The sequence below is a fragment of the Pavona decussata genome, unplaced genomic scaffold (genome assembly GCF_977016875.1).
Source record: "Pavona decussata unplaced genomic scaffold, jaPavDecu1.1 SCAFFOLD_6, whole genome shotgun sequence".
Taxonomy (NCBI): domain Eukaryota; kingdom Metazoa; phylum Cnidaria; class Anthozoa; order Scleractinia; family Agariciidae; genus Pavona; species Pavona decussata.
Genome location: NW_028145430.1, coordinates 4,951,049 through 4,971,394, shown reverse-complemented (window position 1 = coordinate 4,971,394; position 20,346 = coordinate 4,951,049). Strand labels below are relative to the sequence as shown.

Sequence of the window (20,346 nt, the reverse complement as noted above, 5' to 3'; positions counted from 1 at the left end):
GCACATACCTATATAGCTTATCTAGGGGAGGACCTCAGTTCGAAAACGCCTAAAATCAGTTTGCTAATGATGGCAATTCAGCTAAGCACACTTATAAACGTTGCTAGCTTAACTTCAATACTTGCTTATTTCGCGATTCTAAAGGGAATTCGTTATATATTTGCCTTACATTAACAGGCATCAATCAGACAGTTATAACTACTAACTGGTTAATAATTTAATAACTGATAGCTAATAATACCAACAACAGCAATTTATTTTTTACAAATTCTGATATAAGTCGCTTGTCCCGCAAATAGCCACAAAACTAGTCGAGGCGGGACAAGACGAGCACGAGAACATGATGGAAAATAAAAAATTACTATAAATTACAAAACATGCTGGAAAAACGGAGAAGAAAAAAGAAGAAACTTAACTTAAAATATTAACGCAGATTTAGATAAGGCTATGCAACAAAATTGAGGCCCTATGCGCCACCTTGGCACCAGGGGACAAGTAAAAGTAAAAGTAATGCAACAAAATTAAAGTAAATTTAATGTAATTTGAATTATCGTTAATATTTAACTTATAAATTATACTTAGTGAGTGCGGGGACGTGTGGGTTGTCCGAATGTCACCCGCCCCTTGAAAAACCAATTCAAATAGTATAAACTTAACCTTTTCAAATAAAAAACGCAATTTAAAGTTAAATATCTTCAATTAAAGCGGGAAAACTCATTTATTGTGCACGAGCTTGGCAGCTGGGCGGCGGTCTTCTATCAGTTCTCGTACTGGTACCAGTTGTTAAACAGCTGAGCTTGTAGATTTCTGTAGCGTTTGCGCTGCATGCGCTTCAGTTGTTCGTCAAAAACAAGCCTGTTGGTTAAGGCAGTCTGCTTGGCTTCTCTGTCAAGGAATACAGCAGCAGTCCGCACTGCCCACCAGCTCATCGAATGAGGGTGTTGTGCCATCCTTCTATGTCGAGTGGGCTGCCGGTAGATGCTCCAGGGGTGTAGCCAGGGGCCAGGGGAGGGTTCCAGGGGTTCCGGAACCCCCCTCTCCTATTTTTAACAGTGGTTTTATCCCAGCAAGAGTGTAATGGACTCTCAATTTCTGAAATTCTTCGTTTTGTCCTATGCTTACGATAAGTACAATGAACGTCATTGTGGTATCTATTTGCGATGCAGCAGCATCGCGACAATGTACCAGCCCAGACACCATCTGATTACTATGAGAGGGCAGTTGCGTTTCCCCTTCTAGACCATCTACAATCAGAGATGAAAACATACTTCAATCCTACTAATGATGCCGTCTTGTCCAGCCTCTTTAATCTTCTTCCTGAGCTGGGAGCCGTCGGAGACAGAAATCCTGACATTGAAGCAGCGCTGGAGTTTTATGAGAACGACCTTCTTTCTCCTCACGTGGTTGATGTTGAGCTCCTGCGATGGAAGAGAAAATGGTGCAGCACTGAGGATGCCGACCTTCCCACCAGTGCAATTCAGACTCACAGCATGCGGTCGAGAGTTCTTTCCTAACATCCACACCTTGATCCTCATTTTGTGCACGTTGCCGATAACGTCAGCTGAATGTGCGGGTACTACTCTCGCAAATATTTTTACTCCTCCACCGTGAATAGAGGCTACCACCATCCTGGAAACTTTACCTTCTGTTCCGACTTTACTTCCCTAAGCCAAACACCCTTGTTTTAGACCATCGGATTTTTTTACGCCAAACCCTCCCTTTGGGTGCACGCGCTTGGTCCATGGGGTTGATCTTATAAATAAACGAGACCACATCTAAGTAAAACACGAAAGAGTCCGTCCAGACACTCTGAGGGTAATTTGATCGCATCTGTCTAGCAAATTCTAAGTCTCTCTTTGTCGCTTTGACACATTAGTCCCTTTTTACGAGTCTGCAGAAAGAAGTACCCGTTTCTAATTAACAAACGCCGAACCGTTCGATGAGACACGACGAATTCCTGTCCGCTCCATCAGACGAAGAAAATGAACCCTCTTGCTCTCTTAATTCTTTATTGGTTCTAAGAATTAACGCCTCGTGGTCAGGAGTAAGTTTTTCTTTCTGTCGCTCAAATGTCTCTTGCTCTTGTGTACTTCCTTGTAGTTTGAGCTCGTTATGCGGTGAACACTTTCTGGTAGTAATTTTTAGGACTCTGATTGAAGGCTTTGTTTCTTGTGAAATTCTTTTTCTCGAGGACATGTTGTCTGAGGATTTTTCAGTGCTTTTTGGAAAGTTGTGCGAAAAATTGCGTATTTTATCCACTTTCTGTTAACAAATGATCGCACTTGTAATACCTGAACACAGATACTGCCTTCAAGCTATGACGCGCGTGACTGCGTCAGACACAGTCAATATAGCCCTATAAAAGTGTTGACAAATAATTTTCTTATTAGTCACTCCCTTTGTTTTGTCACTCAATTGACAATCTTGGACAGATCAAATGAAAAATTAAGACCACCCCTCCCCCCTATTTCAATGATGGAAAAATGGCCCATTTTGCTTTGCGGGCGAATTCATAATTGATTTTTGGGAGGAGGGGGGGTGGGGGTTAATTTCTCATTTTAATCTGTACAAGATTGTAGCTCCCGTAAGCAGCCATCTGTCTCTTACACCTCAAGTGGCGGCTTACGAGAATGTTTCTCGTAAGCGGCCAGCTCCAGTTACAGACCAATTTTTGCGTTGCGAGGTTGTCCTCTTACGAGAGCTTCCACTGTGTAAAGATGTCCTTACATGTTGACTACTGGTCACTACATTCACATCTACATCTACTGGCTACACGGAAATGCAGCCTTAGACCCTTGTTCAATTTCCAAAGGAGTGTTTCCTTTTTTAGGTAGCTGGGCAATTCAAGGGTCTTAGGCTGCATTTCTGTAGCCAGTAGATGTAGATGTGAATATAGTGACCAGTAGTCAACATGTAAGGACATCTTTACACAGTGGAAGCTCTCGTAAGCAGACACCCTCGCCACTCAAAAATTGGTCCGTAATTAACTGGGGCTGGACGCTTACGAGAAACATTCTCGTAAGCCGCCACTTGAGGTGTAAGGGATAGATGGGCGATTACGGGAGCTACAATCTTGTACATTTTTCCTTTGAACGTTTATTAAATACCAAAACAGTATACCGTACTTAATATGTGGCAACAGTGCCATTCAAGAGGTTACTATTTACTCAGTTGTAACCGGACCTTGTGACCTCGATCCCTAATAAACGCCGGGACCCCGATCAAACGCTGGGCCCCGATTAATTGCACCCAGCGTTTATTTAAAAATCGGCAGTTTAACCCGGTGTTTATACGAAGCCGGCGTTTAAGGGGGGACTTTAATAACGTAAACACCATTTTACCGCACTTGACATGGCTTTAATGAAAATATCTCGTTCACGTTTCAAGCAATCCAAAAACTCTATGTTCATCCCGTGAATCTATGTTGTGGGGTGTTTTGTGAATTTTTGGGTGATTTCTTGGTATATTTGGGAGGAGATAGTTTTTCTAGAAGGATTGGTTAAATTAAGAGAAATAAGAAATATTGAAGAATTAGTGAAGTATTAAAGTTAGAAATTGTAGTTAATAATTAATAGACGAACACCAAGTTAGTCCACTAGCAACCTGGAGTGCTCTTGCGTGGGTATCAACTGTCTGTTAGTGTTCCAAAATTCATTTTCTTTCTACTATCCCTTCTTAAAACCTCTTCTAATTTCATTCTAAGTTAGGTTAAGTCCCACCTTCATCGGGGCCCGGCGTTTAATGGAGAAAATACGGTATATGGGGGATTACCTCTTTTACCTTCATCCTCTCTTGAAATAATTCATAAAACAAAAATGAATCTTCAATAATAATAATAATAATAATAATAATAATAATAATAATAATAGTAATAATAATAATAACAATAATAACAATAATAATAATAATAATAATAATAATAATAATGATAATGATAATGATAATGATAATGATAATGATAATGATAATAATAATAATAATAATAATAATAATAATAATAATGACAATTTTTTAGTCCCCGATCCAAAAGCTACAACGCGGTTTATAATGAAGGGTAGAAAATCTAAAACGAAAAATCATCAAGGTATTACAAAAACTATTCATTAAAATAATGCTTAATTATAAAATGGTAAGGTTTTAGACTACTTTGATAAGAAATAGGATAAGAACTACATTTATTACTTGCTGGAAAGATATTCCAGAGTCTGGGAGCGCAGACCGAGAAGGCACGATAACCATAAGATTTAAGCGTCGACCATAGGATCACTAAGAGGTTCCTTTCCGAAGAACGTAAGTTCCGTGTAGATCTATACATCTCCAGCAAATCACTGTTATAACTAGGACATAAGTTATTAAAACTTTGATTTTAAAAGTTCTTTAAGTAAAGGAGTAATGTGGTCATATTTGCAATCACACAAGATCGTGCCGCACAGTTCTAAAGTAATTGTAAGTCTATGAACTAAGTATTTGGGAAGGCTATATTTTTAAGAGACAGTTACAAAAGTCTAATCTACACGTAACGAGGGGGTGAACCAACGTTTCAGTGCAATCAATTGAAAGAAACTTCCTAATTCGAGAACATTCCTAATGTGAAAAAATGCAGATTTACACTGAATAGCCGCAACTTAGCGATTCATGTGTAGCTTGTGGTCAAATATTAGGCCTATGTTCCTGGCAGTCTGTGAGGGCTGAATAATAGAACCATCAACCGCTGTAATTGAGGAGCAGGTGTACTTTGCGATCCGAAGACCAAAAGTTCTGTCTTTCCACTATACTAAACTTAACAACAACATCGATCTGCGCGGATGCCAAGGCTTGGGAAGAATAAACAATTGCATATATTGAGCGTTAAAACAATTAAAATTGAATTTGTTAGAATTAAGAAGATTCCAGTGTCATTAAAGTGAATTTATAGACTAACACCGTCCACGTACAACAGAAAAGGATACTATTTATTGGCATTTCAGGAACATGTCTCAATATCATGACAATATTTCTGCCTTCAAACAAAAAAAACAGAAAAATGACTACCGGACTTCTAAGGGGTGAACCATTAGAAACCACGTGAGGGGGTTGCAATTCCCCCAAAAAATTCTTGCTAAGGAAAATTGCCAAAAAAGAAATTCCTGCAAGCAGTTCACCATCCAAAAAAAATTCGTGCAAGTAAACTGAACCAAAGTATCATATCAAAACACAACGTCAAGTAGTTTTAATCAAGAATATAACCTGCTCTTATATCATTTTAAAACATTTTACATTAATTGATGTTTTTAGAAATGACAATTCAACAGAGTACATCTGATCTCCTCCTCATTTATGCAGAACCATATTTCAAATGAAGAAAAAAAATAATTTTCATACTATTGCAAACCTTCAACAAACTTTCTTTTGAAAAGTTAGGACGTTAGGAACCAAAGTCACTCAAACCATTTATATTTTTACGTTTTGGAAGCCAAGTGGCCACTACCGTCATTATAAACAACACCTCAGTGGCACTACTACGATGGGCACTCGGGGAGAGACAGCAGGAGTATCGTTGCCTTTTTAGTTTTCGTATACTCGGAACACTGTATGATTGCTATTTTCGCTGGGTTTATATCATCAAGTAATAAGTTTTTATTGGTCAGTCGTAAACTGTTTAAGGATCGATTATCATTACATAGTTTTATCGTTTTTACTTCAATTTGTTACGCACTGTAGTAAGTGCAGATTAGTATCTTCCAGTTTCACATGTTATTTTATTTTTAATTGCTAGTCTATCTTAATTTTATGCTTTATGCGTTAGTTAAGTTCGGTTGTTTTTCATCGTTGTATTTCAGTTCGAACCGACATATCGACATGTCGACAGATCGTCAAATTGTCAAATCCTTACTCTGTAAGTTCAAGTTCAAGTTTATTAAAGATTTAAAGATATACAAAGAGAAGATAAGCACTGCTCGCAGTTAGCTACAGCTATTCGAGGTGAGCAGTAGTTTTGACGCAAAACAAACACTGAACAAATAACAGCAGTTCAACCTTACAGAATCAAAAAAAGTAACTTAAAATACAGTAGCAGGTAAAACAAGAGAAAGGAAAATACATGACAAAGAACTAGGACTAGATGTGCACAGTTAAAGAAACGAGATTTGGGATAAGAAGATAGTTAGCCGAACACTTAACAATATTTAGAGTAAAACAGGGAAGTTATACTACTTTGAGTACTTTTAAAGAGTAAAGTTAGGCGAACATAGTCATAGTGCGAAACATAATACACAACGGTACCGTTATAAAATGGACAAGAGCAGGATGGAATATGCAGATACAATACGCTAAGTTTTCAAGATATTTTCACTTTTTTACCAAATCAGATAAGTCAATGTAATCAGCTGCCTCTGAGAATTTAACAAGAAGCAAATTATGGATTTTGCGTTTAAAATTCGTTTTGGGCGTGTGACGCAATTCAACAGGCAGGCTACTCCAGACTTTAACACCGACCCGTGAAAAGGACTCGTTTTGTTTTCCTAATCTACATGAATGTAGGGTATTGGACGAAAAAATTCCCTCTTGATGATGATCTTGTGTTATAGGAATGAATACTGGATTGGAAATTAAATATATTTGTTATTTTGGGTGGCGATAGATTATTGGAGACATCATGCATTAAGATAGCAACTGATTTGAAATAAAGAAGGTCTAGAGGTAATAGTTAGAGGACTAGAGTTCGATTAGAGGACTACAGTTCGCAACTGACGCTCGTCTTATCAGCTTAATAAATCGCTACGTGATCTGTCTACCTCAGTTGAACTTTGTATGGAACTTTACGTTTTAGTCAGAGTTTCTTGTCGAGTTCGTTTTCACACTACGCACTACTCTACCCGTGTTATTCATTTGGAGTTTTGGTTTGGCATTCTATCCTTGTACATGTGAATTACATCCTTGACATTATGGGTGGCCGCTTACGGGAGGTTCGACAATATTTGCAAGAAAGACATAAAAAAAAAAGACTTCACTCGAACGATTAGAAAGATAGACATACGCCCATCATTCAAAACAAGCAAATTAAAGGGAAGTTAACTCGCACACACACTGACAGACGGCTTACACAGTAGACTTCACAAGTGAGACTAGACTGCAAGCAGTCCCTTTCTGGATAGTCGAGAGGTCGCGCGGAATAGCCGAGCGCGAAAAACGAACATTTATTTTACGTTTAATGATTTTTGCTAATTAGGTGCGTATCATATGACGGGAACGCGAGCTTCGTTGATCTGTCAGTCATAAGCCCGTTAGCAGAGGGCGACTTGTCGAAAAAAAGTATCTTCTCGTTTATTTCTCCTCGCTTCAGTCTCGCTGCACTGTGAGCACACCCTATCGACTAACCAGAAAGGGACTGCTTGCAGTCTAAAGTGTAGCCTGCGAACGCAGACGTATTTCCGGCTGTCGAGATTCTCTCCGGCGCAGGCTATCTAAAGTGACTCTAAATTCCTCTAAAGTGAGCCTTTTTCTCACCCCAGGCCGCTATGCTCGTCCCCAGTACTTATAGGCTTTCACGGCGGGCTTCTTATTTGAAGTATTATCAGATTATTCGTGCACGATAGAAACATTTCGACGCGCAAATGGCCCTGTCTGATGCCGATGTCACTTCTTCCTTGAGTGAACCAGACCCTAGTACAAAAGGCTTTATTTTTCAGCAGACGATGTTTCGAATAAAGGACCCTAAAGCGTCGTTGGATTTCTACACTCGTGTGATGGGTATGAGGTTCGTAGAACTCTTTCAATTTAAGGACGGTGCCTACCAATATCGAAGTATTTTTGTGCGTTTTATGACTATGCGGGAAAAGCAGATCTTAGGAAGGCCTATTGGAATCCAAAACAAAAATTGGGGGTAGCCACGCATTTTTCAGAGATAATTAAGCAATAATATCTCTAAAAAGCGCCAAAACATGAAGCAATGTATGGGATTTTTTCCTAAATTGAAGCTTAATTATCTCTGAAAAATGTCATTTCCATTTGTCTTTCGAGATACCAAAAGCGTTTGCTAAGTTCTGCTTTCTCCGCATAGTTTTAAACCGCGCAAAAATGTTCCTGTATTAGCAGGCACCACCCATAGGAAACCCGAGTATCTCAAGATGCGCAGAACGTATGCGCAGTAACAATAGTAAGCACCGTCCTTAAATAATACTTGCATAGTGTTGACTTGTTATCCCGAACAGCATGCTGGATTTGCCATAGCCTGTTCCAGGTGTTCAGATAGTGGAGTATATTGTGATGCGTTATTAAAGCGAGGAGGTGTTCCTTCTTGCTTTTGCTGTCGCAGTATTACACTAACCCCAGGTCAGCTGACCACTGGCCGGCCATGAAAAAAAAATGATGCTTGGCTAGAGGAAATAAGGTTGGCCTAGCATTGACCAGCATTTAATTAAATATGCTATCGAACTTTAAAACAACTCTTGCGTGACTTTAAGAATGTGACTTCGGTACATCTGTCACAGGGAAAAGACAGAACCGTACCCTTTACACATAATCAACAAGAAATCCACGCAGGAAATCTACCATTACAACCATCAGTAGCTCTTGAAAGCTCTTTGGAAAATGTTAAAATTCAGCTTGTGGGAAAAAAGTTACAAAACCGATTAAGAGTATAGTTGACCCTACAGTAATCGGCCACCCAAAATGCCAAGAGATGGTCGCTTACAAGGGTGGAACCAGAGGGGGTCTCTTCCATAACTAGGTCTGACACATTTCCCTATCAGAAGATAATTCATTGCATACATTTTCCTTGTTACATTTACATACCTGCCTACCCACAGAGTACAAAAATCTGGAGATGTCTAGAAATATTGAAGGGCACCCAGGGGGGGGGGGGGGGGGGAGGGAAGAAAAGAGCCTCTGAGGGGCGTGGCATCAAGGCTACATTTGATGCTTCAGTGGGGAGGGGGGGGGGGGGCCCTAATTTCAAAATTTCATTACGTTCAATGGGAAAAAGAAAGGCTCAATCCGAATGTTCCCAATGTCTCTTGGTTAGAAAATCATTTACCTAACGTGTATTGTGCAATTTCAGTGCTTGATTGCTGACCAATGACAATACTGGTTAAATATATACAAATTTGATTGTTCTGTATTACGTTTTCGATCGAGAACAGCTCAAATAAAAAAACTAAAACAAAGTCTTGTTTTATTTTCCTTTTTGACATCTCGAAGTTAATGAAATTAATGAAAATATTTGAAAAAGGCCACAGTTGGAATTTCCCAGGAGATTTGGTGCTCTAACTGGGAGGCTGGGAGATTTAATAAAAAACTTGGAGACTCCCAGGAAAACCAGGAGTATTGGCAGGTCTGCATACAGCAGTGCTAGGTTGTCACTAAAAGCTTTTTCGTAAAGAGATATTTGAGAGGGGTGGGGGTCCTTGTAAACTGTGAGTAGGGTAATAGTACATACAAAGAGCATGAAGATCAGACCATATGCCAAGTGGTCGCTTAACAACAACAACTTTTATTTAAAACACGGTGGCTTACAAGAGGTTAAAAACAATAAAAAATTATAATGAGACACCTCAAAAAGTGGTCACGTTCACTTAGAAGAGGTGGGCATTTAGAAAGGTTGCAACCAGAGGGCTTTGAGTTGGAAAAAATTATATATAGGCTAGATGGGTGGTTGCTTTCAAGAGGTGGTTGCACATGGACGTTTGACTGTAGTTAGTAATAATTCCTCGTGTGACTCTTACAATTCCAAAGCCAAAAACTGATTTTATGAAGAAGTCAATTACATATCAAGCCATCTGTTTATGGAATAATTTAGATAATTTGGTGAGGTGGGCTAGCGACAGTGGGGCTTTTGGGAGCTTTCCGTGCATTGAGGGGGAGGGGGGGGGAATTAACTGGTATAATTTTAATTATATTTGTTTGTGTATAACATTTAAATTATTGGGATATAGGTTTTATCTCAAATACATGACCCCATCAGCAATTTGCTGTAATCATATTTTATCGTCTCTAAATAAACGCTTTTGTTGTCGCTTTTGTTGTTAAAACATGTCAATTTATCCAAGACTACGCGTCACCAACTGACAGATTAAAACAATATTTGTAATGCAGCAGTTTGAGCTTCACTGTCAAGTTTGCATAACAGCAAAATTATAAGGTTTTTGTATGAGAGAAAAATGTTTCCAGTTTGAAGGCCAAATAACAAACTATTTTCAGATAGATTGCTCACCCGAACTCCTTTTGGTGGCTAATTGTGTCTTGTGTCCTTTTTTGAGTCCATTCAAGGCAGTTAGTTGCTCTGTTTCACTCTATCATAATTTCCACTATCCTACATCAACAGCTTAATTTTTTTTAATATGCATGTTTTAGGCTTTTAACAAAGTTCCACTTCCCAGAGATGAAGTTTTCGCTGTATTTTCTGGGATTTGAAGATGCTGGCAGCATTCCAAGTGATGCAGATGAGAAAACCAAGTGGCTTTGTGCACAGAAAGCAAGTTTGGAGTTGACCCAGTAAGTTAATTTAGGTAGATAATTCAAGCTCTCTGAGGCTGTTCAAAGAATGTATAGCTTAAATGTCCATGGGTCAAGGGACTGTCTTTATACAGTTTCTGTGTTTGATAAGGATTTATGCGCTGGTAACATAAGTCATCATAAAAAAACACCTAAGACCAACATAGCTATATATACACGTCACATTTTTAATTTACTAGTTATCTTTTTAGTTAATATGAGTGCAGAAAGAAATTCTGGAGTGTTGAAAGTTTCGTTATTTAGGCTGGGTGAAATGATTTTAGTTAATTATGTATAAATAATTTATGGGTTTAACTTCATAACTCAAGTTTTAAGACGTATACTTACATGTAGCTAGAATACTCAGGACTTAAATGAGGTTACAGATGCAAGGAGAATTGCACCCATTGAAGGGATAGCATTTAAAAGCAACAGGGTAAAAACCTTAAAATTTGCAGTTTGATTCTGCAAAGGGCACTGAGATCTACGCATTGCCAAGTGCTAAGTTATTCCAGTACCCCCTCCCCCCCCCCCCCCCCAAAAAAAAAAGGAAAAGCATGGCTTTAATCTAGTTGGATTTGGTGCTTTATATGGGAAGACCTAATTGCCCACAAATGTATGTAGTTTCTTATACTTTTCAGGGTTCTTGTCCAGATATTATTTGATGAGGCCTCCTGTCACCTTTGCATCAGTCTTCCTGGGTCATGCCACTTTTGTTTGTTTCAAACCCTTACAAATTTTGTGTAAAGTCACAGAGAACAAGAGGCCATGTTCAATAGAACCTGCTGTGTTCGTCAAAACTCCTAAAAACATTTTGGCCCTGAAAATCTATTTTTCATGCTCAGGTTCATTGGTAGAAACATTTATTTTTTTATTTGGAAAGCTAAAACGTTGAAAACTTTATGAGATTAACAAAAAAACCTAGGAATATTTTGAACAAAAAGCTAACAGCAATCAATGGGAAGAAGGTTTGAAAAGTACTTCTTGGGCCTAAAAACGGTTCAGGAGTTTTGAGAAATGGGTCCCGGATTTTAACGAATATGCATGTTGAGGGAGTTGCACAGAACACGCACACTATGTCCCTCCCAAGCTAAGAGTGTAATGACACTTTTTATTTTCTTTATCAAAAATTCGTGTTGTTCTTGTATGAAAATCGAAAAAATTCCCTAATAATTTCTCTTTCTCGAATTTGAGACGTACAAAATCGTAAAATTTCACACCCAGTTGGAATACAGTACTGCGCAAGATGAGAGACTGGGAACAGTAAGAATATGACGTGAATACAGGAAAGCTAGTTTCGCAGTTTCTTTGTTCTTCAGTTTTGTGTGCGAAGGACAAAAGGTGTGTGGAAAAAATTATGAATGTTGAATGCACAGAACAAAACAACTTAGGAATAGAGAAACCGTGAAAGTAATGATCCTGTATTGAAGTTACAGCTATACCATCCCCTATGTATATTGTACTGATGATTTTCCGTGTTTGAATAAAATAAAACTCTTGTAGTGTTCAAGTTCCTTTTAAAATGTTTGATTAGTCTATACTTTCAAATGAGCAGTTTAAATTTTCTTTCCTAGTTCAGTACATAGTCTTGCAAGTTAGACGGTCTGTATCTGACCTATTTGGGTTGCAGAGGTGCTCTTTGATGTGCGGGTAGAGTATCACAGGTGTTCGATTCATCACTCTCCACTTTGTGTTGTGTTGGCTTCTGCTCTTTCAGTGACATTTCTGTTCATTCAGTGACTGTTGTTGCCATGTGGACTGGTTCCTCTATGTGTGGTGCATTCTGCAGGTCCTCATTTTCTTGTTCATTGTACCCTGGTCTTGCTGCTGGTACGGTTATTTCTATCTAGACGCTGGCATATTCAGCAGCGGTGTCCATCACTTCTTTCACATGTTTGAACTGACTCAGTGGCATACGGGTACATTTTTCTCCCGTCTGTAACTCGTTTGACCGATAGACGAGAGCATCGATGTTGTATATGATGTAGAAAATTGGGTCATACAGTGTGCACCATTCGTTCCACTTGACCAACACATAATTTCCCAGCAGCAATCTTGCTTCTTTCCTCAGTCTTCCCTCTCTCTTCTTTTCCGTGCGCTGCTTGTATTACGCATTTCTCTGGTTGATAAAGTCATCCTTTTCAGTATTCTGTATGTGGATATATGTGGTCCAAATTGTTCCTTACACAAAGAATTGTTCCTCTCAGTCATAGCAGCCTCTCAGTCTTTAACGAGTGGGAAGCTTATGGATGGCGGCTGGTTCGCGTATCATTTAGAACAACAAGATTATAATGACCATCGGGGTATGGTCCTCCAGAGAACGCAGTAACAAACAAAGTGACGCATTCCCTTTGCTCGCGTGTCAAAACCTTTAATTCATTCTCCAACCTGCCTCTGAGCACTGTGAGAACTAAAGAAAGGGTTTTCGCGTATAAACGGTAAGATTGCGCTGCCGATAAAATTATTACGCTTGCTTACAACAGAAAAGTAGAAATTACAGAGGACTTACATGGTGACTACAAAAATGGTGGATTAAGAATGCTACATGTACATGTAAAAACACTGGTTAAAACACAAAGAATAATGGGAAGAAATACTTAGATGAGTACAGGTCAACATGGAAGGTATTTCTCGACAACTATCTTTCTGATTTTGGCAGATGCTTTCTCTTGAAATGGTCTGAAATGAACTACGATGTGAGGTGAACCAGATAGTTTCAATACAAATCCTTGAATAGAATCATTGACACCAATAAGTACTTGCACAAAATTCTAGTTCCGTCACTTATTTGCCCATTTTGTCCTAGTTCAGAGGAATCCCTCGAGCATCTATTTATTCACTCTGAGATCCCAAGGAAGTTTTGGCTTTCAGTACCGAAATGGCTAAGAGTTCTCTTAAAATAATCTGGATGCTTATGTACTACGTTTGGTTTCTTTGGAAAGGATTGTCTCTTATTAAATCGGATTGTTATCGTCTGTAATCAAGTAATCTTTCAATGCCGTAATGTTAATACAACACCTTCACTTCCTTTACTGAAGCCCGGAATAAAAATATCTATCAATCGGAGTGCTCCATAGCCAAGCAAAAGCCGGAATACTTAAGACGTTCACAAAAAAATGGAAAGAACTGTTTCCTTCTCATTTGAGCTGTTAGCTACACTTACCTACTTTGTTGTGTTGCATGCGTATTTTTAATCTTGACAGTAACTGGGGGAGTGAGTATGACCCAGAGATGAAATACCATAGTGGAAACACTGAACCAAAGGGATTTGGTGAGTTATACACCTGTTCAACAGAGTATTGAATTTAAATTTGACCGTTGAGTCAAATTCTCTGTCCGTTAAGGTAAATAGTTTGACATTTGAGTCCTATTGATCTTTGCCATCGAGGCGAATTAGAAAAGAGTTTTGCAACCGTAGGTTCTAAATGTAAATTGCTTGTTGAAGCTTGCACTTTGAGGCGAAATCTGAGCCGTTCTCACCCGTTGAGATCATCAATTGGAGCGTCGAGTCAAATTGTTTTTCGGCCTTTAAGACAAAAGAAAACTTGTCGAGTACAGTATTAAATTGTCGTACGCTCGCTGACGCTGAACATTCTTCAAAATGCGTTTGTATTGCTGAAAGACGGCTAGTGATTTCAGAACAAATTAAAGCTTCATTGTTGTGACTCTTACACCATCATTACAGCATATAAAATATGGAAAAACGGTATCTTTCACTCATTTCATATTGCATTGTCAGTATTTTGTTCCAGCTCTAATGCCAGCACTTACTTTCACGTTGAAACTCCTATTATTACTATTATTATTATTATTATTATTATTATTATTATTATTATTATTATTATTATTAATTACTACGAGTTAGGTTAGTACGGTGCAGTGGTAGCAGATTAAATAGAGGTTAAAGGTGGTGGCAGGTGGGATAACATAAAGAGATACTAAATGAATCTCATCTCGGTTTAGGGAGGTTCTTGTTTAGGTCTCCAATGTGCATCTTTGATAGATTTTCCTACAATAGTAAAATACAAATCAATCACATTCCGCTATTTTGTTTTAATGCGATTAACCAATGAGTTGATGGTAAGTGATGCTGCTGATTCATCGGTTCGCAGTGGTATGAGTTGGCATATTTCCCTGTGGAGTAAATTTGGAGAATTTGGGCAAAATATATTGGTGACTACCCCGGATAATGGCTATGACTACCCCGGGTAATTTTTTGCGGCAATCTGGCTTTATAAGCTCAAAAATCGTGGAGAAATAAGTCGTCCTTCAACTTAGCTTTGTTAGAAATTGAGTTAAAAGTTAATCTAGGTAGTCATTGTATTTGTCAGATATGCCCAGTGTACAACATCAGCATGAAGTTCTCGGCAGTGAACATGATCAATTAAGATGGCAATAATGGGGTTGACAGGCCTGCGCGACTCTCATGTGCGTGTTTTAGCCTAAATAAAAGTTTTGCCCTCACTGGTATACCTTTTAGAGAACACACTTTTCTCTATGACATGAGCGGTGCCCCCTGTAAATTTTCTTTCAGCGCTGGATTTTCTTCTTATTAAATGCCATTTATGATTTGGAGGATTTGCGAGATAGTCACTGAACAAAGCCATGTGCTTAACTGTCGCATGTTTTGTATTTTGATCTCAAAGGTCATTTCTGGGTTATGCGTTCTATCTATCTATTTGACCTCTTGTTGTCAGTTTCTGTTTAGCGACTGTCGTTGTTATGCCGTTGGTCTTTGGAAAACAGAGGATGATCTTCTCTTATTGAATCATATTACGATTATCACTCTACATTTATTACTGCAGAAGCAACATTTTGAAACCAACCCTCACTGGACTTCTTTCAAAAAAAGATTATATTTATAAGCTGGAAAAAATGATTGCAGAATCAAATAGTAAATAGTAAGATCCGTTCTCACATCATTTTTTCGTTGTATTTACATGTAAATATCTCACTATCTCAGATTTTGTATGTGTGTGTGTGCATGTTTGTTTGTAGGTATGTGTATGAGTGTAGTATAAACCTTTTGTAAATTAAATGGAATAAAATTAATAAAATTCCAAAAAACAAAACAAGAGAAAACGTCTCGTTTTCTCTATCGTTTCTAACTCTTTCGTCTTTTCCACGAAATAACTTGACTAGCTTTGAATAAACCTATTGTTTCTTCAAACAGCTTCAAAATTTTCTGAAGGCTTTTCAAAGTCCCCAAACGGTGTTGGCGCCAATTGCTGCAACACGAAGACCAGTGTAACCAAATTCTTCACAACAGCAAACGGAGGTCCAACTCTCCTTTCCGCTCGTATCTTCGAATACTTGTCGATACTATTCATTCAGCTCAAATTTCCGTGAATTAGAACGGTTTATTGTCCAAATAACGTAGAAAAAAAATGAAAGAACTGAAGGAGTAAAACAAAATGCAACAACTAAAACGAGCGAGTAAAAGCACATGGCACTTTTTTTTCAATTGGGTGTCCTATTCCCTGAAAACTGACATCAGACATTAGTCCAGTTTCAGTTCCGAACAACTACTTTTAGTTACAAGTTCTGCTAATAATCTGTTATTGTTTATCCCAAGGCCACTTTCTTTGTTTAAATCTTTTATTCGTACATAGTTTTCTATCTATATTATTATCAGTATTAGTTTAATGTATATGTATACTATAGTTTTAGTACATTGTTGTGCTCAGGGCTCCCATTGATAACAGACAGCTTTTTGCATCTGAAGGGGCTACCCTGAGCGGTATAAACCAATAAAGGTTCTTCTTCTTCTTCTTCTTCTTCTTCTTCTTCTTCTTCTTCTTCTTCTTCTTCTTCTTCTTCTTCTTCTTCTTCTTCTTCTTCTTCTTCTTCTTCTTCTTCTTCTTCTTCTTCTTCTTCTTCTTCTTCTTCTTCTTCTTCTTCTTCTTCTTCTTTCACAACAGCCTTCCTTCTCAAGCCAAAAATAAGACAACTCCGAATTCTTTTAAAGCGTTCTTGCTATTTAAGACTTGTTCTTCCCTTTCTTAATGAATCTTTTAGCAGTATGTAACGTATTATTGGTAGTTAAAGTCTATAATTATTATGTTTACGATTATCATTGTTATTATATTATCTTATATTTTACTATATACCACACAAGTGAATAGTGTCTTTCGCGCGCGCTGATTGGCTAGCTCGGAGGTGATTAGCCAAAGTACTATTCACCTCCAAGCAGCCGAAGAGAAACAAGTTGGCTTCCCGTTTCGCCTCCGGCACTTGAAAGAAATTATTTCGATAAACGAAGCAGCTGTTACAAAAAATACAAAAATGGTAACGAAGTCTAGTTTGACGGCATTAAATGGTAAGTTCTTCTCAACCTCATATCCTAAGACGAAAAATGAAAATACAATGTCTTCTTTACGACAACTGCCGAGCACTATAACTACAATGTAAACAATGAAACATCTAATGTTTTGCAACATTGTGTCAACTGAACAACAAGACGAATTTCACACAGCAATTGAAGAAATGTCACCTCAGCATCTAAACAAGTGCCTTTCAAAGTTTTACTTGTTCGCAAGAAAGAAAGACGAAACTATCTAAAATAAGAAATCGCTTTCCCCCGGGCTTACCGCGCCAGATTTTAAAATTTCCCACCATTTGTCGGTAAACCGTCAAAAATGAAGGAATTTTTTTTGGTCCGCTAGTTATTCAGCTTGTGTGGCATATACTTAAACAATTATTCACTACAGTGCCAAAAAATATCATATCATATCATGTTATGTTATGTTAACATAAGTTATGGTAGTATTTATATTTTATGAATTAATACAACGTTTAAATGAAGCAGATGTAAGTTTATAAGGCGTAGTTTATTTTTTTTTTGTCACAATATTTGCAAAGTGTGTTCGCTTTGTTGTTTGGGCAAATTTTCACTACGTCCAGGTAGTTTCTTTTCACAATTTATTTGACATTTCATCAGTAGCAGCAAAAGAGAGTTCCCTCTGATATAAAGATGTTGTCACCTGTTGTAAAACTTGTTTATCAATACTTTTTTGATTACTTAGGCTGACAATTGCAATTATTATTGCTTATTTAGGGCATATTGGTTTTGCTGTACCGGATGTGGAGAAGGCATGTGAGCGATTTGAGACGCTGGGAGTGACATTTGTGAAAAAGCCTAATGATGGTAAAGACTGATGCCAAGAGTTGTTCCTTGACTCTGGGAGACGTTATAATTAGTGCCAGCATAAGTATTAGAGAGTTTACCTATCTAGTAATTTATTTATTCACTTGCACCAAGATATAGCATCCGTTTTCCGTTGTAAACAGGGCCCATAATATTATGGTCGTGACAGAGATGGTAGAGAAAGTGATAAGTTAACCTTTTTAAGATTTTAAAGGAAATACGGCAATAACTACGGGCAGCGCGATCGCAGAATATGAGACAATGTTTAGAATGTTACAGGTTTATGGGCTAGTGGGCCGCATACTTCATAGTCCCAAGCTGTGACCTGGCTGGTTTTAACGCTAGTCTTCAGTTCACCCGCGCTAATACCTGGGTGAAAAAAACCTCGTGTGAAAAAAAATCGACGAAATGGTGTTTAAACCACCCAGGACACACCATAGAACAATGAAGTAAACTACAAAGGGACCAAGCCATCTTTGCACAAGATCCAGTGAGAAAAACGTGGAGCTCTGCTACTGTCATAGATCAAGGAAATACACCCCGCTCATATATTACACAAACTGGAGTTGGTGCCCAACTACGAAGAAATATGATCCATCTTAAACCAAACAATGCTTCCAACAACGTGGCTAACAACTTATCTAGCTACATTCCTCAAGGAAGTATGATTTTGCAATCTTCAAGCGCCAATCTACGAGAGTCCACCTCGACAGATAATTCGGCAAATAACCCGTCGAGAAGCAATCCAGACCCTCAAGCGCCAATCCACAATGTCCCACCTCAGCAGAAACCGAGGGGGCTTCAAGAAAATCTCGCTAAGGACGTGAAGTCCGGGCACCAGAAAGACTTAACCTCTGACTCTTGTTTTAGTGGTCATTATTAGTACGATATACGATCGCTAGACAGTGAACCATTTTCGAATGAATGTTTTTGTTTTGTATTTAAGCAGGAACACATTTTTGTAAATAGTGAAAGCACACGCGGCCAGAGCACAGCAGTCGAATGAAGTAAAGTCGTCGATAACGAATTGCAGTAGTAGTTAAAATCCAGGACATTTATTTGTCTGATTAAATTTCGGCTTTCCATTACTATCGCTATCAATATCACCACAGACATGCGCAGTGCAAACCAACAGTCTTGAAAAAAGTCGCTGTTTTTGAAGCTCTCTGCAACCACCGTCAAATCGGGCACGACCCTGTCCTTTGACCTGAAGTCCTACCATTTGTCACACAATTTGAGTATCCGTCTTGATTTTTGTTAGTTGGGTTGCTTTCCTGATCTGGGAATCATATAGTTTCCTTTCTCGACTCGACTGAACATTTGTTCCTCCAGAGCTCGACATTTGACAGATAATGCCTCAACCCATTCATTCCAACAGTGGAATATGTTGGGAATCAAGCCGAAGCTAATTAACAGGATTTCTCTTTTTGTAGTTTTTCTTTATTTCAAGTGTCTCTTACATGTTGTTTTCTTGATCAGATTTGTTCCATTTATTGGAAATGATATGAATATATGAAAAGGTAACCTTTCTATGAAAGTAATCTTGTTTTTAATTTGTTTACTGTTGTTATATCTGCAGGTAAAATGAAAGGAATAGCATTCGTTCAAGACCCTGATGGCTACTGGATTGAAATTCTCAATGGAGAAAATCTTCTCAAGATAACTAAAGACTTTGCCTTGTAGGCATTATCCTTTGGGCGTTCTTCAAAGAACAGAGGGAAATTAAAACTATATTGAGTCAAGTCTGTAAACTAACCTGTGAATGACTCCTTTCTTGAACTGCTGCGAAATGTTCGAGGTTGAAACGGAAAAGGTCTATTAAAAAATACCAATGTCATCTTTCTTGTGAAGTAATAATTTATACACATGATCATGTTGCGTCGTCGTTCTTGTTGGGGACCTTAAGAAACAACAACGGCGACAGCAACGTTATCTCTTAAAAGTACAACTGCGCGCATGCGCTTGCTGTCACGTTGGCGTCGTCAGCTCGGGTTGAGAATGTCAGTGAATGATTATTGTCGATGTCTCAAAATGCTTGGTAGGGCGTGCATCCACACAGCCATAAGGTGATTACTGGGCTTGAAAAATGCCTATATTTTATGTTATTTTCTTTGTCTTCACTGCAATGTCTGAAATGTTTTTCCTGAATTATCTTGTTTTGATGTTATTGGCACAACTGAAGAACACGTTTGCTTGGTTAAATTTTGATGGTAATAGGACTGAGTGGAGTAGATTCGATTGAATTCCTCAAACTACTTTCTTTAAATTGCTTCCTCTGTCTTCTTCAGTAATACAACTGAAATACGATCTCAATCAAGCCCGTGTTTTCTTTTCTTTTCTTTTTTATTTTTTTCAATTGTTTTTATATCTTCCCCGGTGGCAGTCAAACTTTAGTAGTAAGTGGGGAGTTACTCGGCCGAAGTTCTCTTCTGTCGCTCGGGCCGAGTATGATTCATCAACCCTCCATGTGAGTGACTCCCTGCTTACTATTATGGGCAGGTGTTTTAAGTTATTTTGATCAATTTCATAATGAAGAGTTATTGTCTCTGTGTATTAATCGTGGTTGTTTTATAATGATGGCGATAGAACGCGATATCCTTCGAACTTTGGCCCAGAGCCCAACATATTCTGGACCTGCCCCTTCCAAAAGACGAAACCAGAAAGCTCGCGGTACTCCTACGAACTTTACCTTACACGAGGTCAGGACCACAACCTCTCCAAAGAACACG

The 20,346-nt window shown here is 38.4% G+C and overlaps 2 protein-coding genes across 2 annotated transcripts in view; both read left to right on the top strand.

The window, feature by feature from the left end:
- The window catches only part of LOC146489322 (uncharacterized), a 219,254-nt gene that overhangs the window by 11,526 nt on the left and 187,382 nt on the right, over positions 1-20,346 (top strand). The gene's annotated exons all lie outside the window — the stretch shown is intronic.
- On the top strand, positions 7,519-19,454 carry LOC146489329 (lactoylglutathione lyase-like). Its single transcript, XM_085108012.1, has 5 exons — positions 7,519-7,735; positions 10,330-10,470; positions 13,674-13,741; positions 17,528-17,617; positions 19,197-19,454. Exons 1-5 carry the CDS (start codon positions 7,593-7,595, stop codon positions 19,298-19,300), a joined length of 546 nt encoding a protein of 181 aa, XP_084964138.1. The 5' UTR covers positions 7,519-7,592; the 3' UTR covers positions 19,301-19,454.

Coding starts and splice junctions, on each gene's coding strand:
- LOC146489329 (XM_085108012.1), top strand. CDS start 7,593: ATGGCCCTGTCTGATGCCGATGTCACTTCTTCCTTGAGTGAACCAGAC. Junction 7,736..10,329: donor ACTCGTGTGATGGGTATGAG/GTTCGTAGAACT, acceptor TGCATGTTTTAG/GCTTTTAACAAAGTTCCACT. Junction 13,742..17,527: donor CACTGAACCAAAGGGATTTG/GTGAGTTATACA, acceptor TTGCTTATTTAG/GGCATATTGGTTTTGCTGTA.